General features: G+C 42.0%; 1 protein-coding gene across 4 annotated transcripts in view; it reads left to right on the top strand.

Moving 5' to 3' along the window:
- DRC1 (dynein regulatory complex subunit 1) overlaps positions 1-25323 on the top strand; it is a 54057-nt gene that overhangs the window by 6000 nt on the left and 22734 nt on the right. For 2 of the 4 annotated variants that reach the window (XM_054677047.2, NM_001246462.1), the window contains 6 exon segments: positions 6484-6571; positions 13389-13501; positions 16378-16561; positions 21725-21862; positions 22924-23010; positions 24024-24146. In XM_054677047.2, coding sequence (XP_054533022.1) covers positions 6484-6571; positions 13389-13501; positions 16378-16561; positions 21725-21862; positions 22924-23010; positions 24024-24146 — 733 coding nt within the window. 4 annotated transcript variants of the gene reach the window in all.

Genomic DNA, 25323 nt, shown 5'->3' with positions numbered 1-25323 from the left:
GTGAACATGAGTAGCATATTGTTGTATGTTCCGTGCACATGTAAGCCTAATGCACGTGCGTAATGAGTTTTCTCCGTAAATATTCACAACCTTCTCCTATATCCTGTAGAATATGCATTTCCTACCTCCTCACCTAGCAGAAATATCTGCCTTATTTTCTCCCCTTCAAAGCCTGCTTCTCAGTCTCAGTTGAAAGCTTGCTTCCTGCCTGCAGGTTGTGTCCTTTAGAAATAAAGTTCTCTTTTGATTTTGTGGATTCTGACTCTTTTTCAGTTGACATCTGGAAGTGGAGGTGACAAAGGGAACCAAAATAAGGACAACCGATTGGAAAATTAATAGGTAGATGCCTAGAACCTTTCTCTCTCTTTGCACAGAAGATTGGAGGTTTGGAGAAAGTCAAGCGGAGGATCTAGGGCTTGGGGGATGCTAGACAGAGGCGAGGCAAGGATACTTCATGGAAAATAAGGGGATTCAGGGAAAATATGCACAGTGGATGCCAGGACCTTCCAGCTCTCCTCTCACCAGTTCCTGGAATGCTGGCACTTCGGCCTTCATATTCCAGGCAGGAGGCTGGAGAAGTTTCTCTGTGGAATCCGACCAGCTCCAAAAGAAGGATTTAAAGACACTAATGTTGGTCTGGGCACAGTGGCTCACGCCTGTAATCCAGCACTTTGGGAGGCCAAGAGGGGTGGATAACCTGAGGTCAGGAGTTTGAGACCAGCCTGGCCAACATGGTAAAACCCCGTCCCTACTAAAAATATGAAAATTAGCGGCGTGGTGGTGCATGCCTGTAATCCTAGCTACTTGGGAGGCTGAGGCACGAGAATTGCTTGAACCTGGGAGGCGGAGGTTGCAGTGAGCCGAGATCGTGCCACTACACTCCAGCCTGGGTGACAGAGGGAGACTCTGTCTCAAAAATAAAATAAAATAAAATAAAAATAATAAAGACACTAACATCGGGTTTGCTCACAAAGCAGCCCGATTAAATCAGCCCACGCTGACATGCACAGTTGTTAAGGCACACCCTTGTACTCACAGCTCCCATCAGCTTTAAAAAAAATTATTTTTATTATTTATTTATTTATTTTTTAAGCAACAGAGTCTCACTCCATTGCCCAGGCTGGAGTGCAGTGGTTTGATCATAGCTTACTATAACCTTGAATCCTGGGCTCAAGCAGTCCTCCTGCCTCAGCCTCCTGAGTGTCTGGCACTACAGGTGCAGGCCACCATGCCCGGCTAATTTTTTTTTTTTTTTTAGAGATGGGGTCCTGCTATGTTGCCCAGGCTAGTCTTAAACTCCTGGGTCAAGTGGTCCTCCTGCCTTGGCCTCCCATAGTGCTGGGATTATAGGCATGAGCCACTGTGCCCAGCCCCATCAGCTTGTTTTTAATGTTTAAATTTTTATTTGTCACACTATTAAAATTTATTTTTTCTGCTTTATCCTGACACCATATTACAAGCTTCCAAATGGCTAGGGACTTAGATTGAAATGATACTAATTTGTCCTTATTTTCTCTAAATTCTTGGATTCCGTATAATCAGGTGTGTTTATGTACACATAACCAAAACAAACCATCCTTTATGTAGTTTTTTTTTTTTTAATGGCAGCTCTTTCTTTAACAACAACTAGGTAGCTACTGTGAAGATGGTGACATGTAAAATTGGTAGTATTAGTATCCTTTTCCCAAGTTTTCATGGAAGTTACCATTATACTTATAGCTTTAGGTCTTTGGTACATCTCAGACAAGACAGGCAAGAATTTGGAGAACATTTTGAAAAGAAGAGCAATAGACACATTCAGCAACAACTAGAATAATGGAACTCAAAGTTCTAAAATTACATGATATAAGTGAAAACAGCTTTAAAAGCTACCTCATAAGAGTTGTTTTATCATTAGCTTGATTTTTTCCACGTAAAACAGTGTTTATTTATTTTTAACCCATGTTTTAATTTTTTCATAGGCTTTTTAGTTCTTGTCATGAGTCAGTAACTGAGGATTTCTATGCATCTGAGGAAAGTCTTTAACATGAATGGTAGATATGAAAATTAACAAAGAGAAAGAAGCACCTAAGAGGACATTAAGACTATGTGGGGAGAAAAAAACAAGAATACCACAAAAAGATGATCATTCAGATCCTCAGAGATAGTTTTGAAGTCTTTGGGGGAAAAAGAGGGAAAAAAAAGAACCTCAAAGAAAAAAGAGATGATATGGCAACCACGAAACAAGAATAGAATGCTACTAAAAGGAGTGTTCAGAGAAAAAAAATAGAGCTCTTAAAAATAAAAAATATTATAGAAATAGAAAACATTAGAAGGGTTGGAAAAATAAAGATGATGAAATCACCTAGAAAATAGAGTGCAAAGAAAAAACGCAGAAACTTATAGAGAAAATATTATTATTATTATTATTATTATTTTTGATATGGAGTTTCACTCTTGTTGCCCAGGCTGGAGTGCAATGGCATGATCTCTGCTCACTGCAACCTCTGCCTCCTGGGTTCAAGCAATTCTCCTGCCTTGGCCTCCCAAATAGCTGGGATTACAGACGCCTGCCACTACGCCCAGCTAATTTTTGTATTTTTAGTAGAGACAGGGTTTCACCATGTTGGCCAGGCTGGTCTCGAACTCTTTACCTCAGGTGATCCACCCGCCTCGGCCTCCCAAAGTGCTGGGATTACAGGCGTGAGCCACTGCACCCAGCCAGAGAAAAAATTTTTTTTTAAATTAGAAGATATTATCACTTTTCTAGATCCAGAAAGAATGGAGCAGGGAGCATATTATCATGGAAAGAATTCAAGAACATGTCTCAGACCTGAAGATCATGAGGTTCCTGATTGAAATGTCTAGCACAATGGATGAAAATAGACCCACCCTAAGGCACACCATTGAGAAAGTTCAGAACACTGAGAATAAAGAGAAAGGGCCTACGAGCTTCCAGAGTGAAACAAAACAAAACACAACACAACAAAACAAAAAAAATGGTCACATATAAAAAACAAAAACATGGTCACATACAAAGAAAGGCGTAAAGACAGAATGACTTCAGGTTTCTCAGTTAGCAACACTGGAAGGAAGCAGTGAAGGAAAGTTATTTCCAACCTAGAACTCTAAACCCAGGTAGACAATCAACCAAGTTCCAATTTTTTTAAATCCTGAGAATTGGTCAGGAAGTAGAGTATTCAAGATGGCAGCTCCCATTTAGACCACAAACATGGGGCGGTGGGGAGGAAACAGCTTCCCAAAAGAGGACTCAGCCCCCAGGAGGGAGGGAGCTCAAATCTGAATAGACAGAAGTCTGAAACAGTTCCTTTGGAGAACATACTAGTTCTACACTGCTGAAAAACAGAAATACAGTATCAGCCACATATGTCATTTCAAGTTTTCTAGTAACCACGTTGAAAGTGGTAAAAACAGAACAGGTGAAATTAATAATTTATTTAACCCAATATATAAAAGTATTATTTTAATATGCAATCAGTGTAAATCATACTGATGAGATATATTGCAAATATTTTTTGTTCAAAGTCTTCAAAATCCATCTAGAGTGTATTTTACACTCATAGCGCATTTCAATTTGCAGCAGGCACATTTCAAGTGCTTTATAGCCACATGTGGTTATTGGCTACCATATTGGACAGTACAGTGCTAAGCAGTAAAAAATGATGCATAAAAGACAGTGATGAGATTTAAGTTAATAGTAGTTAATAAGAATTTATAGCATATCTGCAGACTGGCCAACATGGTGAAACCTCATCTTTACTAGAAATACAAAAGTTAGCTGGGTATGGTGGTGCGTGTTTGTTGTCCCACCTACTCGGGAGACTGAGTCAGCAGAATTACTTGAACCTGGGTGGCGGAGGTTGCAGTGAGCCGAGATGGCTCCACTGCACTGCAGCCTGGGGACAGAGCAAGACTCTGTCTTTAAAAAAAAACAAATATATATATAGCATATCTGGACTGCATAGTTTTGTTTTTGTTGTTGTTGTTTGTTTGTTTCTGAAGCACTGATCTTTGATCCAGAAAGCACTTGGAAGGGATTATTTAAATAGAGTTGGTCATTAATTGGTGGTCAAAGTAGAAAGTCAAGGGAATTTTCTGAGTGGTGATGGGAACATGATAAGCCTGGCAATAGCTGAAGACCTGAGTAAAATGGAACAATTAGTTTACTTGGTAAGAAAACAAAGAGCATGTTCAATAAGAATAGGGAAGCCAATGAAATGACAAGAAAAAAACAAGGGGTTTTGGTTAGATTGGGAGTGGAGGATGGTAACTCAGTTCTGTATCTCCAAAATAGTGTTACACTAGGTAGGATTGTCCTGGACTTTGAACAAAGGGAGTAGAGATGGAAGTCAGAGTTAGAAAAAGTCAAGAAAGAATGAGATAAAGAGATCTGCTAGGCTGAGGCAGGAGAATTGCTGGAACCCAGGAGGCAGAGGTTGCAGTGAGCCGAGATCGCGCCATTGCACTCCAGCCTGGGCAACAAGAGCGAAACTCCGTCTCAAAAAACGAAACGAAACCAAACAAAAAAACAAACCTGCTGTGTCATGTTGAGGTTTCATTTTTCCTAAGGCAGTGCTGGTAGCCCTTATGGCCACTCTGTGCCAGAGGAGAGAGCAGGGTCTTGATGATGTAAGTGGTGTGGGGGTTGGTGAGGTCACTCCTCCATGCCTCCTCTGAAGAAGTCTATAATCTGGAACTTTATCTCGCCACCGCCCCTTTAGTCTCATTTTCTGATTCACACACACAGACAAGCACACACACATGCACTATTTAGAAAATTCATGCAATACAAAAATATAGAAAATAGAACCTCTCAGTAATTTAATTCCTGTTCTTTAAGTAATTGCTGTTATTCGTTTGTCATATATACTTCCAGAAAATGTCCTGTGCACATATAAGCCTGTTTTTTGTTTTGTTTTGTTTTGTTTTGTTTTGTTTTGAGACGGAGTCTCGATCTCCCGCCCAGGCTGGAGTGCAGTGGCGCTATCTCGGCTCGGCTCACTGCAAGCTCCGCCTCCCGGGTTTACGCCATTCTCCTGCCTCAGCCTCCCGAGTAGCTGGGACTACAGGCGCCCACCACCACGCCCGGCTAATTTTTTGTGTTTTTAGTAGAGACGGGGTTTCACCGTGTTAGCCAGGATGGTCTCGATCTCCTGACCTCGCGATCCACCCGCCTCGGCCTCCCAAAGTGCTGGGATTACAAGCGTGAGCCATCGCGCCCAGCCAAGCCTGTTTTAAAAAGAAAATGTGTATTATAGTCTACATATTGTTCTAAAACTGGCTCCCTTTACTTAACTGCTGTGGACATCTTTCCCTGCTGCTAGGTATTACATCATTCTCTTTGTAGGCTACAAAGTATTTTTGAAATATTGTTTCCTCTTAATTAGTCAGCTATTAATATGTATGTAGAATGTTTCCATGGTCTTACGAGTATTGTCAGTGCTACAATCATCTTTCTCGTGCATATTTATTTATGTACTTGTAAAGGCTTTCTGTAAAAAATTCCTAAAGATAGGATTGTTGGGTCAGAGGGAAGGCACATTTAAGCTTTTGACAAATCTTGCCGAATTGCCTTTTAGACACGTTGTTATACTTTACATTCCCACCCATGGAGTGTGGAAAGCTGGGCTCCCACCTGATACTGTCAACCCTTAAAATCTTTTTTAGTCTCATAATAGAGTAATGACACCTCACAGGGTTTTGGTTTCTCTGATTATATGTGAAGCTGACCATATTTTCAAATGCCTATTTGCCATTTGTATTTCTTTGGGAAACTGCCTGTTCATATCCTCTGCCAGTTTTTCTCTTTGGTATTTTGTCTTTTGTTTATTGATTTGAAGGAGCCCTTCCTATTTTATGGATAGTAAAATTTTGTCAACTATCTTTTATCAGTTTATCCCTTGACTTTCAAGGATAAAATTTCTAAATTTTAGAAAGTAAAATCTTTTAATCTTTTTATTTTCTGACTTTGGTCTTATTCAAAGATGGGTTTTCTATGCTAGGATTATATAGATATTCTCCTGTATTTACTTCTAGTGTTTTTATGATTGTAGTTTTTTTAATATTTAAGTTTTTTAAATGATAGAGATAGTGTCTCTCTATGTTGCCCAGGCTGGTCTCAAACTCCTGATTTAAAGCAGTCCTTCTGCCTTGGCCTCCCAAAGCGCTGGGATTACAGGTGTGAGCCACTGCACCTGGCCAATATTTAAATTTTAATCCATATGGAATATATATTTATATATGAAGTACAATGGAACCATTATTATTATTATTATTATTATTATTGTTTTACATAAATAGAGATGGGGGTCTTGCTATGTTGGCCATGCTGATCTTGAACTCCTGGACTTAAGCCATCCTCCTGTCTTGGTCTCCCAAACTGTTGGGATTACAGGCATGAGCCACTGTGCCAGGCCAAAACCTTTAAATATAGAATTTAAGTACTAGAAATAACTTCATTTTCTCTGCTTTTTTCCATCACAGGGAAGCACTTGGAGAATATTTAGATGGGAAGAAGGAGAGTGAGGAGGATCAAAGCAAGAGCTACAAACAGAAAGAAGAAAGCCGATTGGTATGAACTGGTTGGCAGATGGCTCTGGAAGACCAGTGAGCTGGGTGTGACATCATGGTTTTCACATTTAGACTGGAAGAAATCATGTGGTCCATGTTGCTGTCTCTAGGCAGAACTGAATAGAATCTTTCCCATTTGAGAGCTCTCTAGGAGTGAGCTTTCAGATGACAGTTTCTTATATTTACGCTGTCTCTTCTCTGCTCATGCACTTTTAATGGTATTCACTCTTCATAGGATAAAGTCCAGATGTTTTAGCTTGGGCACTCAAGGCCTTTGGTAGTCTTTTCCTATCTTCACTTTCCAAACATATCTCCTGTTTGTTACCTAATTCGGGCCTTCCACTTTGGTGAGGCGGATCCACTCACTCCCCTCCAGTGGGGTTTTGTTCATTTCTGCTCTGTGCCTTTGATCATCTGGAATGCCAGGCCCCTCTATTCTCCTCTTCTTCTCTCCTCTCATCTGGCCACTTTCCCATTTTCAACAACCATCTCAAGACCCAAATCCTCCTTGGATTCTTCCTCAGCCCAGCCTGAGCTCCCTTTCTCCACACATTGAATACTTCCTGTCTGTGCTATTCTTTTCATTTTAGATAGCTTTCTGCTGCATATGACTTTTCAGATGTGTGTGCCTGCAGTGCCCCAGTGAAACTGTATGTACTGTGAGAATGAGAGCCTCTTTTTGTAGCCGTGGGGTAGTGCGTAGCTTGTACTCAGTAGACACAAAAAAGAAAATCATTGATTACCCTCCATGGCGATGAAACAGCTCCTGGGATGCTGAGGGATAAACAGCAGCTCAAAACAGCAGACCAGAACTGGCAAAATGCTGCATTTAATCAATGTTAAGTGAAAGGCAAAAATGGTGATACCGTGTGAACTCAGATATGGAGAGGAACTCACCAAGCTGGCCTGGTCAGGGAAAGTTCGATGGAGAAAGTGGGATTTGAGTTGTCTTAGAAATATAGGTGGGACTTTTAAGAGCAGAGGAGAGATCATTTCTGGTGAGAAAAATTATTCAGGTTGCTGAATATGATTATAGAGCATAGAGGTATAGAGAGATCACTGAATATCTCATACTGTGTTAGGGATAAGATATTTTACTGTGGAAAGGATACTGGACTGATGTGGGTTTTTGTTCCTGATCTTTTACCTACTGCGGAGTAGATGATTCATGTCACTTTTTTGTACTTCGTTCTCTTCATTTAAAAGTCAGTGAGCTCAGCCGGGCGCGGTGGCTCACGTCTATGATCCCAGGACTTTGGGAGGCCGAGGCGAGCGGATCACCTGAGGTCAGGAGTTCAAGACCAGCCTGGCCAACATGGTGAAACCTCGTCTCTACTAAAAATACAGAAGTTGGCTGGGCCTGGTGGCACACGCCTGGGGTCCCCCCTACTTAGGAGGCTGAGGCAGGAGGATTCCTTGAACCCACGAGGTGGAGGTTGCAGTGATCTGAGATCAGGCCACTGCACTCTAGCCTGGGTGACAGAGGGAGACTCTTTCTCTTTCAAAAAAAAAAAAAAAAAAAAAAAGTCAGTGATCTCTGAGCATTTCTGTGTAGGACAAAAGGATATTAGATTTTTTAAAATGCTGATATACAGTTCACCCCGAGCACTCCTTAGTTAGGTGTAAAACCAAAGAGATAATATTGTTTTCATTAGCAGGTTTTGAAGTTTCCTTTCATTTAGGACTTAAGTAGTGAAGAGCCTTGGCGTCAAGGAGAAATATACACAAAAATGCTCCCTTCCTCAAGATTAAGGTATTGATTATTAGTTCTGACCTAAGATCTGGGCAGGCTGGGCCCCACCCTTGACCCTGCAGTTTATCATTTTTTTTCTTTTTTGAGATGGAGTCTTGCTCTGTCACCAGGCTGGAGTGCAGTGGTGCAATATTTTTAGTAGAGACAGGGGTTTCACCATGTTGGCCAGGATGGTCTCGATCTCTTGACCCAGTGATCTGCCTGCCTCAGCCTCCCAAAGTGCTGAGATTACAAGCGTGAGCCACCATGCCCGGCCTTACCATGTTTTTAGTGGTCATTATTTTTGTGTCCTGTTTAACCTTTGTCTACTTCATATTTATGAAGATAGTCTTCTATCGTTTCTTCTAGAAGCTCTATAATTCTATCATTTACATTTTGGCCTATGACCTATCTGGAATTGATTTCTGTCTGTCGTGTAAGGGTAGGGTTCCAGGTTCATTGTTTTCTATGTAGATTTTTAGTTGACCCAGCACCGTTTACTGAAAAGATCATCCTTTCCCCACTGCATTGTTGTGCACCTTTGTTGTGAATCAGGTGACCATGTATGTGTGAGTTCGTTTCTACATTGTCCATTCTCTTTTTTGGTATCTATATGTCTGTCTGTATTAGTTCATTCTCACATTGCTATAAAGAAATACTTGAGACTGGATAATTTATAAGGAGGTTTAATTGGCTCATGGTTCTGCAGGCTGTACAAGAAGCATAGTGACTTCTGCTTCTGAGGAGGCCTCAGGAAGCTTCTAATCATGGCAGAAGGCAAAGGGGAAGCAGGCATCTCACATGGCAGGAGCAGGAGTGAGAGAGAGAGTGCAAGGAGGTGCCACACACTTTACAACAGCCAGATCTCGCGAGAACTCAGTCACTATCATGAGAACAACACCAAGAGGATGGTGCTAAACTATGAGGAATCCATCCCCATGATCCAATCATTTCCCACCAGGCTCCACCTCCAACTCTGGGGATTAAAATTCAACATAAGACTTGGGCAGGGACAAAAGATCGAAACTATATCCAAACTATATCACCAGCTCTGTGCCAATTCCACTCAGTTTTAATTACTGTAGCTTTATGACAGTTCTTGATGTCTGGTAAGGTAAGTTCTCTAACTGTGTTCTTCCAGATTGTCTTGGCTACTTGGCTATTCTTTTTTTTTTTTTTTTTTTTTTCTTCCGAAACAGCCTAGTTCTGTCATCCAGGCTGGGGTGCAGTGGCACAATCTTGGCTCACTGCAACCGCCGCCTCCTGGGTTCAAGTCATTCTCATGCCTCAGCCTTCTGAGTAGCTGAGATTACAGGCATGTGCCACCATACCTAGCTAATTTTTGTATTCTTACTGGAGACGGGATTTCACCATGTTGGCCAGGTTGGTCTCCAACTCTTGGCCTCAGGTAATCCTCCTGCCTCAGCTTCCCAAAGTGCTGGGATTACAGGCATGAGCCACTGCGCCCAGCCTTGTCTTGGCTATTCTTGACCCTTTGTATTTCCATATACATTTTAGAATCAGCTTGTCAATTTCTACCAAAAAACCTGCTGGAATTTCAATTGATTGAATAGACCTTATAATCCATGGGAGGTATTCTTTAATTTGGCTCAGCAATGTTTTGTACTTTTTGTTCAGGTTATAATGGTTCGTGGTAGTATATAAATGTACAGTTGATTTTAATACATTGACTTGGTATCTGGTGACCTTGCCAAATTCACTTGTTAATTCTAATAGTTACCTGTGGCTTCTTTTGAATATTTTTTTACATCTATAATCATATCATCTGAAAATAATGAGTTTTATTTCTTCCTGTCTAATTTTATATCTTCTATTTTTTTTCTGCCCTTATTGCATTAGTTGGATGCTCCAGCTCATTAAAAAAAGTGGTGACGATGGGGTTCCAGGTTCTGCTCTGGATTTCCTGCGGATACACCCCCTCAAGTAGACTTGTCCATGTCCCTTCAAACCCCCATTGTCCCCTCTAGATTACTGAGTCCGATGGGAGCCAAAATTCCCCGTCCAAATGACTTTGAGCCCACCTTCAACCTATACGTGCCTCTTCCCAGAGTCTGTCCTGCTCAGGGCAGATGAGGCCAATGTTACGCAACCCCTGGGGCTGATAGATGGCCACAGGGTATAGATGGAGCTTGGATGTGCAGTTGGGGAAATCCACATGCCTGCAGGACAGAGCTGGGGGTGGGCTGGGAGCTGTGGCCAGAGGCAGGCTCTTCCTTAGCCACCCAGTTATCAGTAGAACTCTGAGGTGTGTCTGAATTCAAACTAGGACTTTTAAATTGTCATAAAGATATTGTGATAGGAGGATATATATAAAATATATTTTAAATATATACTATATATTAATAATATACAATATATTATAAATTATATTTAATTTATATATAATATAAATTAAATTTAATTTATATATAATATAAATTATATTTAATTTATATATAATATAAATTATATTTAATTTATATATAATATAAATTATATTTAATTTATATATAATATAAATTATATTTAATTTATATATAATATAAATTATATTTTTATATATTATGTATAATTTATATATTTATACTTATATACATAATATATAATATATTGTATAGTATATATAATATATATTATATATAAAGCATATTATATATTATATATACAACATTATATATTATATATATTATATTATATATATATTTTGAGACAGAGTCTCACTCTGTCACCTAGGCTGGAGTACAGTGGCATGATCTCAGCTCACTGCAACCTCCACCTCCTGGGTTCACGCGATTCCCCTGCCTCAGCCTCCCAAGTAGCTGGGATTATAGGCATGCACCACCATGCCTGGCTAAGTTTTATATTTTTAGTAGAGACGGGGTTTCACCATGTTGTTCAGGCTGGTCTTGAACTCCTGGCCTCAGGTGAACCGCCCGTGTTGGCCTCCCAAATTGCTGGGATTACAGGTGTGAGCCAACATGCCCGGCTGAATGTTTTATTTAACAATTTTTACATGATACTATAATTTAAAAATATTTAGACATATGGTATGTGGACCTCCATTTAAATGCTTTCCCTGGATCTCATAAAGGTGAGGGGCATTTTGGTCTGTTGGTGGCTGACATTTGGATTTTTAATTTTACTTTGAGTCTTAAATACTTGATTCAGAAATTTCTGGAACTCCAGTAATTGGTTAGCACATGGTACTTATACAGAACTCTCTGATGTTCACATTGAGTAGAAACTAGAAAATAACCCCAAACTGCAGGAAAGCCATTACTTCCTTATGCACGTAAAACCATTTGGTACAAGTGATAAAACTGCAGGCATTAACAAAAAATCTAGAGTGCCCTGGATATCTGGGTTAAAGCTCTGTTCTGTATTCAATGAAACTACATTTCAAATTTTTCATATAATAGTGAGATCAAGTGAAGTCTCTGGTCATTTCTGTGACTCCTTGGTGTAGAAGTTTTATAGGTTCCTAGTTTAAAAATTATTTGAGAGTTGGAGAGTTTATAAGTTCCAAAAAGACTTGAAAAAACTTAGGCATAACCTAAGGATACTTGAACTTTTTGTTGAGAGGATTTATCATCTTGAATAACATCACAACAAGGCTAGGAGTGAAGATACTGGAGATGGAATTTACGAAGAGGGATTTAGAAGGATGGCACCAATTACAAAATCCCTGAGCCCATTAAGGAGACAGCAGTGCAGCCAGCTACAATCTTTTCCTGCCTTAGAATCCATGTAACGAAAGACTCCACATATCATTAGCTGCAGCAGGACAGAAGCTTGTTTCTCTGTCTCAGCAGTTCTGAGTATAAGTAGTCCAGGGCTCACATGGATGGGGTCTGCTTGATGATGGGACCTCAGCTCCCTCTGCCATTGCTTGAGTTGCCTTTATCTGCTCATCACCTTTTACTTGAGCCCCACATGCCAGCCTGGGAGAAGGGGCAGAAGTGGGGCAGCAGAGGGTACACCTTTTTCCCTTAAAGTCACAATTCAGAAGTGGCACACATCACTTCTCCTGTGTCACTGATCAGATAGTATTCTAGGTGCAAGGGAGGCTGGGAAAGGTACCTATTTTGGGAAGCCACATCCCAGCAAAAATATGAGTGTTCTGTTACTAAAAGGAGAGGGAGAAATGGACATGGGAGCACAGCTGTCATTACCTGCCTCACTGTCATTATCTGCCTCACTGTCATTATCTGCCTCACTGTCATTACCTGCCTCACCTCCCCAACTGAGGTTCTTCGAAAGGCTCCCGGCAGTGTCAGTCACTTGGAGATCTGCTGGGGAAAAGGCTGAGATGAATGTACAATATCTGCTGGTATAAAAGTTGGCTGGTGCCTTCTCTACAGTGAATAAATAAAGTACATTGAGAACTGCAGAGTGCTTTTTTAAAAATTTTTTATTTTGCCCAGGATTGGACAAAAACTTACCACAGTAGGATACTAATGATGCCCTTCTAGCCAAACGCAGTGGCTTTTCTCCAGGCCTCATCATATTATGACTGGATACTGGACTTTTCTTTCTCTTTTTCTTTTTTCTTTCTTTTTCTTCTTTTTTTTTTTTTTTCTGAGATAGGGTCTCACTTTGTTGCTCAGGCTGGAGTGTAGCGGCGTGACCTTGGCTCACTGTAACTTCTGCCTCCCAGGTTCAAATGATTCTCCTGCCTCAGCCTGCCAAGTAGCTGGGATTACAGGCACCCGCCACCATGCCTGGCTAATTTTTGAATTTTTAGTAGAGATGGGGTTTCACCATGTTGGCCAAGCTGGTCTGGAACTCCTGACCTCAAATGATTCATCCACCTTGGCCTCCCAAAGTGCTGGGACTACAGGCATGAGCCACTGTGCCTGGCCAAGAACTGCAGAGTGCTTTTAAATTGTGAGCTGTAAAATCACATCACAAATGTCCTGATAGAAAAGGGTTGCTACACAGAGGCTACTCTTAAAAGTCTTAAGGTAGTTGCTGCTTCCTGCTTGAATGGATAGAAGCTGTGGACAGTTGTGCAAAAATGTTTCAGACTTTATACATTATTTACAAAGTGTTCTAGCTTTGTAAATTCTTATCTCTCTCTTTTCAGAAATTGGCTAAACTTCTGCTCTGTGGCACCGAGTTGGTGACAAATATCCAGGTGGCTATAGATATCAGAGAGATTCACAGGAGAGTCGAAGAAGAGGAGATAAAGCGTCAAAGGTAAGGACTGTGCTACTCTGCACCTGGTGGACATGAAGGTAACCTCCATGGGTCCGGTAGTTCTCCCAAATCGTTGGAGGGTGACTTTGTCCACCTTAGACAATTCCCTTCCTGCCCTTATAACTTCTCCCTCCCTCCCTCCTCTTCTTTCTCTCTCTCTTTTTTTTTTTTTTTTTTTTTTGAGACAGAGTTTCGCTCTTGCTGCCCAGGCTGGAGTGCAATGACGTGATCTCGGCTCACCGCAACCTCCACCTCCCAGGTTCAAGTGATTCTCCTGCCTCAGCCTCCTGAGTAGCTGGGATTACAGGCATGCACCACCAAGCCAGGCTAATTTTGTATTTTTAGTAGAGACGGGGTTTCACCATGTTGGCCAGGCTGGTCTCGAACTACTGACCTCACGTGATCCACCCGCCTTGGCCTCCCAAAGTGTTGGAATTACAGGCGTGAGCCACCGCGCCCGGCTATCTCGTCTCTTTTCTTTCCTCCCCTCCTCGAGCACTACATTGCTGATACGTGCCAAGCTGTGTGTATACAAAAGGAGTGAAACACGGCCTCTGTTTGTGGTATTCACAGTCTGGTCAAGAGACACATGGAAACACCCATAATTCGTGGTAAAATAGATAATGTGTAAAGGGTTGTAGTAACACACACAAGGGGGCCTTTAATTCTATCTGCAGAGATTACAGAAAACTTCCCAGGCAAGGTGACGTTGAGTTGGGCTGTGAGGGATGAATAGGAATTTGAGGAGTTGAAGAGTAGGCATTTTAGGCAGAGGGAACACTTGAGCAGAGGTGTGAGATCACATGATGTGCTTGGGAATGGCATGATAGTGAAGGATGTATGCGGGTAATGGAAGAAAAGAGAAGAGGCTAAGAAGGTCAACTGGGCAGTCCTGGGTTTCAATTGGTGAGAATGACCAGACCCACGAACACCTCAGTGTTATGTGTAAAGGTGGCAGCATTATTAAAGAATATTGAGGGCTCCATGCCTAGAAGGATGGAGGTTCACAGGGATCACAAGAACCTGCGTCAAGTCCTCAGCTCCAGTCCTCAGGAGGCAGACTGCCCTGCACGCCCATGTCCCAGGTCTCAGGCTGTCCAGCAGGGAGGCATAAGCGGCTTAGAAGAATTAAACTTCTTTGGTTTGCACACAGAAGTAGACTGATAGCAGGTCCTCATTTAAGTTTTGGATTGTTCTTCAATTAATTTCTTAAACAATTAGAAGAACAACCACTTGGCCAGGCACGGGGTGGCCCACGCATGTAATCCCAGCACTTTGGGAGGCCGAGGAAGGCGGATCGCTTGAGGTCAGGAGTTCGAGACCAGCTTGGCCAACATGGTGAACCTCCGTCTCTACTAAGAACACAAAAAATTAGCTGGGCATGGTGGCGCGTGCACACCTGTAGTCCCAGTACTCAGGAGGCCGAGGCAGGAGGATCACTTGAGCCCAGGAGGTGGACGTTGTAGTGAGCCAAGATTGTGCCACTGGACTCCAGCCTAGGCAATGGGAGTGAAACCTAGTCTTTAAAAAAGAAAGAAAGAAAAAAAAAGCAACCACTTGACCATTTTGGCTCATCGTATACATACAGGGGTCGATTTTAACAATATTTTTAGTTGTTCAGCATAAGCAGTTCCCTCTTTAGCAACTTTAGCAGCCCTACCAGTAAACGTGGGTGACTTTTATTCTCGAAACTTCCCACTGCCTGTATGGGCTGTGCCAGGAATGGAGTCGGCAGATTCCCAGCAGGGTCAGCTTGTGAAAGGCAGGGAAGGTCATGCAAGGAGTTAGTCCTTGTCCTCTAGCCACAGAGGAATGCTGAAGGTCCCAGGTGGCAGGTTACAAGGTCAGTGTGCTGCGGAAAGCTGACTTGACAGCTCTTTCTCATTTCTTGAAATAAAAAAGTCAATTAAATTAAAAAAGTGTCCTAGCTTGGAAGGTGGGGTGGGTGGGGGATGGGACAGAAAGAGGGGATTGCAGGATGTTTAAGCTGTGACTTCGGTTCCTCAGGGGGTTTGTTTGGAGGTGCTCTCATAGGATTAGTCTGTTACAAGGAGCAGAGAGTCTCTGGCAGATATCTTAGCCACTGTTCCCAGAGGGGCCCCAGCTCAGCTCTCCTGCCTTCCTGCCACCTCGCCCCAGCCTCGGTGTGCTCTATCACGGAGGTTCTTTGGAATTTATGGAAAGGCTGTCCCTATTTTCCATTACTCATTGGTGGAGTTTCCATATTTGTACATTCCACTAGTCATTTATTGGTAACTTGGGAGAGGAGTAGCCAGACACTTGAGGTCATGTTGCTAATATAAAATTGATAATTTAAGCACCATGTGTTAAGTGACTCCCATGCTGAGCACCTGTGCTGTGTGCGCATCTTATTTCATCCTGACAACAGCCAGCCACTTGAAGGTAGATACTTTTCATCCACGCCATTTTACAGAAGAGAAAAGTGAGGCTTGAGGGAGTTATGCAACTTGTCTGAAAGGTTGACAGTCAGTTAGGAGCCAAGTCAGGACTTGAACATAAGCTCTGTGACTCCAGAGACCCAGTGTTTAACTGTTGTGTGTTATCATCTTACTCAGAAGCAGGTGACCAATCGATCTTGGTGTGTGTGCGTGTGTGTGCGTGTGTATGTGTGTGTGTGTAGCCTTAATGTTGATCTGTTTTTGCTATGTGTCATTTTCTTTACTTGGCCTAAGTTATTTACAGTCAAGCGTTAAACGAAAAGATTTCTCAGCATTGAGTTTGATTTTGGGTGGGTGTGTTTGGGCAGTGCCTAGTACCTGGGTCTTATATTCTAGAGATTCTAGAGAACGTACCTGCTCTACTGGAAGGCAGCATCTGGAGCTGGGTTGGCATGGCTGGCATGTTTGTATTTGCAGGATTGAGAAGCTGGAGAATGAAGTTAAGACCAGCCAGGACAAATTCGATGAAATCACCTCCAAGTGGGAAGAGGGCAAGCAGAAGAGAATTCCCCAAGAGCTGTGGGAAATGCTCAATACCCAACAGCTGCACTGTGCTGGACTCTTAGAAGATAAGAATAAACTCATCAGCGAGTTACAGCAGGCAAGAGGCCCGGGCCCTCCAGCCCAGCCACAGGGGATCTGCCTGGGATTTAGCTGGGTTACTGGTTTGCTTTTCCTGAATGGAAAAATGTAGAAACCTTTTACTTCATTATTTAGAATGCTGTACAAGTCATGTTATAAACTTTTTTCTATGATGGTAAGAAACACATAGCATTAAGTTTGCCATCATAACCATTTTAAAGTGTATAGTTCATGGGCTGGATGAGGTGGTTCACTCCTATAATCCCAGCATTCTGGGAGGCCGAGGCAGGCGGATAACTTGAGGTCAGGAGTTTGAGACCAGCCTGGCCAACATGGTGAAACCCCATCTCTACTAAAAATATAAAAATTAGCCAGGCATGGTGGCACATGCCTGTAATCTCAGCTACTCAGGAGGCTGAGGCAGGAGGGTCACCTTAACATGGGAGACAAAGGTTGCAGTGAGCCGAGATCGCGCCACTGCACTCCAGCCTGGGTGACAGAGCGAGTGAGACTCTGTCTCAAAACAAAAACCAAAAAACTGTTCAGTCATGTTAAGTATACAGCATTCAGATGCAACAGATCTCTAAGAACTTTTTCATCTTGCAGCATGGAAACTCTATGCCCCTTAGACACCAATTCCCTCTTCCCCTTCCCCCTAGACCTTGGTAATCACCTTTCTACTTTCTGTTTCTGTGATTTTGACTACTCTATTAGATACTTCCTGTGAGTGAAATCATACAGCATCTGTCCTTTTGTGACTAGCATATTTGGCTTAGTATAGATGGACTTTGTTGTAGCACGTGACAGGACTGCCTTTTTAAGGCTGCGTAGTATTTAATTGCATATATATACCACATCTTGTTTTATACATTCTCCTGTGAATGGACATTTGGGTTGGATTTCACGTTTTGGCTTTTGTGAGTAATGCTGCTATGAACATGGGTATACACGTATCTCTTTGAGATACTTCTTTGAATTATTTGGATGTATACTTAAAAGTAGGATGGCTGGGTCATATGGTAATTCTATTTTTAATTTTCTTAGGAACCGTCATACTGTTTTTTATAATGATTGCACCATTTTACATTCCCACCAACAGTACACAAGGGTTCTAACTTCTCTGTATTCTCACCAACACTTACATCCTGTTTTTTTGATAGCTTCCGTGTTGATGGTGTGAGGCGATATCTCATTATGGTTTGGATTTGCATTTCCGTAACGATTAGAGATGTTGTGCATCTTTTTCATGTGTTTATTGGTCACTTGTATATCATCTTTGGAGAAATGTCTATTTAAATCCTTTGCTTATTTTTAAATTGGGTTGTTTTTGAGTTATAGAAGTTCTTTATGTATTTTGGACATTAACCCCTTATCAGATATATGATTTTCAATTATGATTTCCTATTCCGTATATTGCCTTCTTATTCTTGATTTTTTTTTTTTGATGTGCAAACATTTTTGAGTTTGGTGCAGCCCCATTTGTCTATTTTTGATTCTGTTGCCTGGGCTTTTGTTGTGATATCCAAGAAATTATGGCCAAATCCAATGTGCAGAAAGCTTGTCCTCTATATTTTCTTCTAGGAGTTTAATAGTTTTAGGTCTTTAATCAATTTTGAGTTATTTTTGTATATGGTATAAGGTAAGGACCCAACTTCATTCTTTTGCCTGTGAATATCCAGTTTTCTCAATATCATTTGTTGAAGAGACTATCCTTTCTCCACTGTATAGTCTTGTCAAAAGTCATTTGACCATAGATGCAGGGGTTTATGTATCATTCATTTATCATTTTGACCCTTGTCAAAGCCATTTGGTCATATATGTAGGGGTTTATTTCTGGGCTCTCTAGTTCCCTTGGTCTATATATCTATTTTTATGTCAGTACAACATTCTTTAATCCCTGTTGCTCTTTGCAGTTTTGTTTTGTTTTTTTTTTTTTTTTTTTTTTGAGACGGAGTCTTGCTCTGTCGCCCAGCTGGAGTGCAGTGGTGTGATCTCGGCTCACTGCAACCTCTGTCTCCAGGGTTAGAGCAATTCTTCTGCCTCAGCCTCCCGAGAAGCTGAGACTACAGGCGTGCACCACCATGCCTGGCTAATTTTTGCATTTTTAGTAGAGATGGAGTTTCACAATTTTGGCCAGGCTAGTCTCGAACTCCTGACCTCAGGTGACCCACCTACCTCAGCCTCCCAAAATGCTGGGATTACAGATATGAGCCACTGTGCCCAGCCTGTAGTATGTTTTGAAATCAAGGAATGTGGGGCCTCCAACTTTGTTCTTTTCTCAAGACTATTTTGGCAATTTGGAGTCTCTTGAGATTCTGAATTTTACAAATTTTAGGATGGTTTTCCTATTTCCACAAAAAATGATGTTGGGATTTTGATAAGGACTGCACTGAATCTATAGATCACTTTGTATAATATGGACATTTTTAACAATATTGAGTCATCCAATTCATAAGCACAGGATATCTTCCATTTGTTTGTATCTTCTCTGATTTCTTTTAGTAATGTTTTACAGTTTTCAGTGTACAAGGCTTTTGCCTACTTGGTTAAGTTTATTCCTAAGTATTTCATTCTTTTTGGTGCTATAGTAAATGGATTATTTTCTTAATTTCTATTTTGGATTGGTCATTATTTGCATATAAGAATGCAACTGATTTAAAATTTTTTAAACATTTAATTTAATTTAATTTTTTTGAGACAGAGTCTCGCTCTGTCACCCAGGCTGGAGTGCAGTAGATTGATCTTGGCTCACTGCAACCTCCACTTCCTGGGCTCAAGTGATCCTCCTGCCTCAGCCTCCCAAGTAGCTGGGATTACAGCGCACATCACCATGCCCAGCTAATTTTTGTGTTTTTAGCAGAGATGGGATTTCATCACGTTGCCAAGTCTGGTCTCGAACTCCTGACCTCAAATTACCCACCCACCTCCACCTTCCAAAGTGTTGGGATTACAGTTGTGAGCCACCGCACCTGAGCTTTTTTTTTTTAATTTAAAATTAAAAAATTTTATGGGTAGGTGTATATATTTATGGGGTATATAAGATATTTTGATACAGCCATACAATGTGTGATAATCACATTGGGGTAAATGGGGTATCCATCACTTCAAGCATGTATCATTTCTTTGTGTTGCAAACATTCCAGTTATACTCTTTTAGTTATTTTAAAATGTACAATAAATCTAGCTGACCTTAGTCACCCTGTTGTGCTGTCAAATACTAGATCTTATTCATTCTAACTATATTTTTGTACCTATTAACCACCCCCATTCCTCCCCGACCCCCCACACTACCCTTCTCAGTCTCTGCTAACTATCATTCTACTTTCTATCTCCACGAGTTCAATTGTTTTAATTTTTAGCTCCCACAAATGAGTGAGAAGATGCAAAGTTTGAATTTTTGTGCCTGGCTTATTTCATTTAACATAATGCCTTTCAATTCCATCCATGTCGTTGCAAATGACAGGATCTCATTCTCTTTTGTGGCTGAATAGTACTCCCTTGTGTATAGGTACCATATTTGCTTTATCCATTCATCTGCTGATGGACACTTAGGTTGATTCTAATTCTTGGCTATTGTGAATAGTGTGATTTTTGAATTTTGATTTTGTGTCCTGCAACTTTGCTGAATTTAAGTTCTAACAGGTTTTCGTGTGTGTGAAATCTTTAGTTTTTCTGCATATAAGATCATATCATTTGTGAACAAAGGTAATTTTAACTCTTCCAATTCTGATGTCTTTTCAAGGGATAAACTTTTAACTAGAAGTAAAAGCTTTGTATAATTGTAGAATTATTAGCTATCTAATAGAAATACAGTCGTGTCACTTAATGATGGGGATATATTCTGAGAAATGCATTGTTAGGTGATTTCATTGTTGTGAGAACATCATAACATGTGCTTACACAAACCTAGATGGTATAACCTACTACACACCTAGGGTATATGATATAACTAATTGCTCCTAGGCTACAAACCTGTCCAGAATGCTACTGTACTGAATACTGTAAGCAGTTGTAACGCAGTGCTAAGTATTTGTGTATCTAAACAGAAAAGGCACAGTAAAAATACCATATTATGGCCGGGCGCGGTGGCTCATGCCTGTAATCCCAGCACTTTGGGAGGCCGAGGCAGGTGGATCACGAGGTCAGGATATCGAGACCATCCTGGCTAACACGGTGAAACCCTGTCTCTACTAAAAGTACAAAAAATTAGCCAGGCATAGTGGTGGGCGCCTGTAGTCCCAGCTACCTGGGAGGCTGGGGCAGGAGAATGGCATGAACCCGGGAGGTGGAGCTTGCAGTGGGCCGAGATCGAGCCACTACACTCCAGCCTGGGCAACAGAGCAAGACTCTGTCTCAAAAAAAAAAAATACTGTATTATAATCCTATGGGACCACTGTCGTATATGTTGTCCATCATGGACTGAAATGTTGCTATGCAGCACATGACCGTAGTATTTTTACAGCAAATGCTGTTCCAGAGTTTAGTCCTTAGTTAAGGAATGCAACTTAGTCTGCAGTAGATATGTTCTCGTGTTGGAACCTGGACAGTAATTGCTCAGCTAGGACACTCTAGGCTTTCTGGGAGCTTGCAGGGAGATTTGCAGCAGGTGATAACATTGAGGGGTTTGGTCCTGGGTGCTTGTTAAGAGCTTTGCCCTGAGCAGAGTCCATTCCACTCCATCTACTATGCTTTATCTCAGGCCTTCTAAGACTCTTCTGAAACCACTTTCTCTTTGTACAGATGATGATGATGATGATGATGATGATTATTATTATTATTATTATTATTGAGACAGGATCTTGCTCCATCTCCCAGGCTGGTGTGCAGTGGTGCAATCATGGCTCACTGTAGCCTTGACCTTCTGGGCTCAAGCGATCCTCCCACCTCAGCCTCCCAAGTAGCTGGGACCACAGGCGTGCACCACCACGTCTGGCTAATTTTTATATTTTTTTGTAGAGACAGAGTTTTGCCATACTACCCGGGCTGGTCTCCTGAGCTGAAGCACTTGCCTCAGCCTCCCAAAGTGCTGAGATTATAGGTGTGAGCCACTGTGCCCAGCCCTTTTTGTACAGTTTCATGTCCTAACGTTGACAGATTCTGGTGAGAGGGGTCTAGAGAGAGTGCTTGGCACCTTCTGCTCCTGACACATTTTGTGGCCAGACTTTTACATGCTCTTTTCTAGGAGTTAAAAACAAAGGATGACCAGTATGTGAAGGATTTGAAGAAACAGTCAGATGACATCTGCCTGCTTCTGGAGCGGATGGAAGAACAGGTGAAGAATGTGATGAAAACCTTTCGTGAGGAGCTCTATAACATTGAGGTAACAGGGTGTGAAAAGACCTGGTTTCTGCTCTTGGGGGGCCCCTGGGAAGAGGTCTAGGTCTGTCCTAATAATCTAAGGAGGGCCCTACATGACTTCTCTGTCTGCTGATTTCTGTTTCTGCTCTCAGGTTTTATTAATTTATTTATTCATTCATATGACAAGTACATATCAAGTGTCTACTATATGCTGGGCACTGTTCCAGGGGCCTGAGGGTGCAGCTGTGAACAAAACAAAGTTCCTGGTGGAAACTGTATGCTAGTAGGAAGCAGCTAGACAATAAACAAGTTACTAAATATATTATTTTACAGGTGGTAATAAGTGTTTTGAAAGAAAATAAGATGAGCAAGAGGTTGGGGAATAAAAAAGGGGGATTAGCACTCCATAAGCATAAAGCCTGTGTGAGGCATTTATTTGTTTCTTTATGGCAATTGGGGCGGACAGCAGCAAAGGGGAGTGCTGCATAGGATTCAGGAATCAGTATTTTGAATTTGAATGAAATGTTCAAGATTGAGATTGAGATTTAGCCCTTTCCAAGATGGAAGAGAGCCAAGAAGGTGGAGGCCTCTCTCTCTCTCGGTTGTTGGAGACTCTGCATTCCCAAACCTACCCCTTGTGCATTCCCAAACCTACCCCTTGTGAGTTTCTGCATTCCCAAACCTACCCCTTGTGAGTTTCATGCTGCCTTTGCTTCATGGGATCCCCAACCATGGCAACGCATCAGTGGTAGTCACAGTTGAATTACACACCATGGCCTGCTGTGTGACTGCCAACAGGGGCACTGGCCTTCCTCCAGTTCCCTGCCTCTGATATTGACTAAGCCACGGGACTGTTGGCACACCTCCTCTCTGCATTTGGAGTATCGTCTTCATAACGCTAATTTCCATGCAGCTCCTTCCATAGCCATTTGGTCTCATGAAACTTGGCAGGTCTGAATTTGGATTTGACTTTTTCTATGTGGTCGGTGGTATGGCACTTATAGTTACCTAAAAGTTCTTTGACACTGGTGGGACCTGCCCAATCAAAACAGATGCAAGAGTGTTTTTCCTTCTTGGTCGTAGAAAGCATTTGAGGTGGAACGCCAAGAGCTACTGGCCAGTAATAAGAAGAAATGGGAGCGAGCCCTCCAGGCTCATAATGCCAAAGAGGTAAAGGGTGGAGCCTGTCAAGGGTGATCCTTGGGGCCTGGGTGATTTTTATTGTGACTGAATTTGCTAGCTAGCCTTTTTCTATCTTTTTTTTTTTTTTTTTTTTTTTGAGATGGAATCTTGCTTCTGTCACCAGGTTGGAATGCTGTGGAGCAATCTCGGCTCACTGCAACCTCCGACTGTCTGGTTCAAGTGATTCTCCTGCCTCAGCCTCCCGAATAGCTGGGATTACAGGCACACACCACCATGCTAATTTTTGTATTTTTAGTAGAGACGGGGTTTCACCACGTTGACCAGGATGGTCTCGATCTCCTGACCTCGTGATCCGCTCATCTCGGCCTTCCAAAGTGCTGGGATTACAGGCGTGAGCCTCCGCGCCCGGCCGCCTTTTTGTATCTTAAGTAGAATTGCTGTGGCTGAATGCTACTGCGTTCATTACTGCATTTCCTAGCTAATCCGTGTGGCCTTGCAGATGGGGATTGTCTCTTGGGTGGTGGTGAGTACCACCTGGGCAGCTTGCTCTGTTTTCCGTGGGCCCGTCACTTTCCCCTCTGTTTACTGGGTATCTCACCCAGCTGTGAATATTCATGGCCCAAGGTGTTTTAAGACACCTTTTTAAAGGGTGTGGGATTATCACTTTATTTCAGAGTTGTGAAGAACAAATAAGCGACTTGACCAAGATCCAATAGACTTTTTAGAAATATAAACATCTGATTTCAGGGTCTGTGCGTAATTTCTTTTCTTTTTTTTTCAAATATTTAGACTTCAAGGAGATGAGCTTAATTTCATAATGGAGCATTCCTCTTAGAGTTTCTGGAGTAATGACCCCATTAGGCAATACAAGCCAAGTCCTAAAAGCCTTGGGTATTCAGGACTTCTGAAAGCCACCAGACTCCCTGTGGAGCCGTGAAACTTCCAAACTCTCCCCTGTGTCATGCTGGGCAGGCCATCCGAAGGATTGAGGTGGGGCAAGGATGGTCCCTAACTTTTCCCTTGTCTTCCTGTGCCTTTAGCTGGAGTATCTTAACAACCGCATGAAGAAAGTAGAGGACTATGAGAAGCAGCTGAACAGGCAGAGGATCTGGGATTGCGAAGAATACAACATGATCAAGATCAAGCTGGAGCAGGATGTGCAGGTGCAACAGCTGGTCCTCACTAGGGTGCCTGGGTGGCAGAGCAGATGGCGAACACCTGTGAATGTTTGATATTTAGCAACTACCTGTGATATTCTAGAGGTAGTCCCTTCAGCACGTATTTATTAATCATCTGCCTTCTTTTAAATGTTCATATCTGAAGGAGCTCATGTACAGGAGGGATGCTTTCTTTAAGAAACCAGTGGAGGTGAGCTGAGCACAGTGGCTTACACTTGTAATCCCAGCACTTTGGGAGGCCGAGGCATGAGGATCGCTTGAGCCCCGGAGTTCGAGACCAACCTGGGCAACATAGTGAAACTGTGTCTCGGCAAAAAATAAAAAGAAATTAGCTGAGCCTGGTAGCACACACCTGTAGTCCCAGCTACTCAGGAGGCTGAGGTTGGAGGGTCACTTGAGCCCAGGAGTTTAAGGCTGTAGTGAGCTGTGATCATACCACTGCACTCCAGCCTGAGCAACAGAGCAAGACTTGGTCAGAAAGAGAGAAAGGGAGAGAGAAAGGGAGAGAGAAAGTAAGAGAGAAAAAGAAAGAAAGGAAGAAAGAAAGGAAGGAAAAAGAAAAGAAAAGAAAAGGAAAGAAAGAAAAGAAAAGAAAGGAAGAGAAAGAGAAAGAAAGAAAAACTGCCAAGATGCTGCAGAGGTCTGGAAGCCATTTTCTCCTGGCAAAGGAAAAATGTCCCTAGGCCAATTTGGCTGTGTCAGAGAGCCAAAGCTAGGACAGCTACTGGTAATAGTGGCAGCCATCAAGTGAGTCTCTCCCATATTCCAGGCACTTAATGAATGGTATCTCTAATCCTCATCACCAACGGCATTTTATACATCAGAAATCTGAAGCTTAGAGACAAAGCTATATATCTAGTACACGATAAACCCGGGATTCAAATCCAATTCTATCTGGCTCAAAAGCCTATATTCTTCCCCTTATTTCAAACAGCCCCTTGACTGATGGTTGGAAATTTCAGTGAGGCAAATTCTGACTATCAGAAATAAGCTTCTAAGAGCTAGAACTGTCTAATATTCAGAAAGGCGTTCCACAAAACAAAGATTGCTTTATCTCAAAATATGCAAAGGCTGAATGACTGTGTCTGTCTTTGGTATTGAAGAAGGATTCCTGCAGTAGTAGGAGGTTATTTCTGGTTTCTAAAGTTTTTTCCAAGCCTAG

The sequence above is a fragment of the Pan troglodytes genome, chromosome 12 (genome assembly GCF_028858775.2).
Source record: "Pan troglodytes isolate AG18354 chromosome 12, NHGRI_mPanTro3-v2.0_pri, whole genome shotgun sequence".
NCBI classification, from domain to species: Eukaryota; Metazoa; Chordata; class Mammalia; order Primates; family Hominidae; genus Pan; species Pan troglodytes.
The sequence above is the reverse complement of the archived record's forward strand: the minus strand, read 5'-3'. Positions and strand labels throughout refer to the sequence as shown.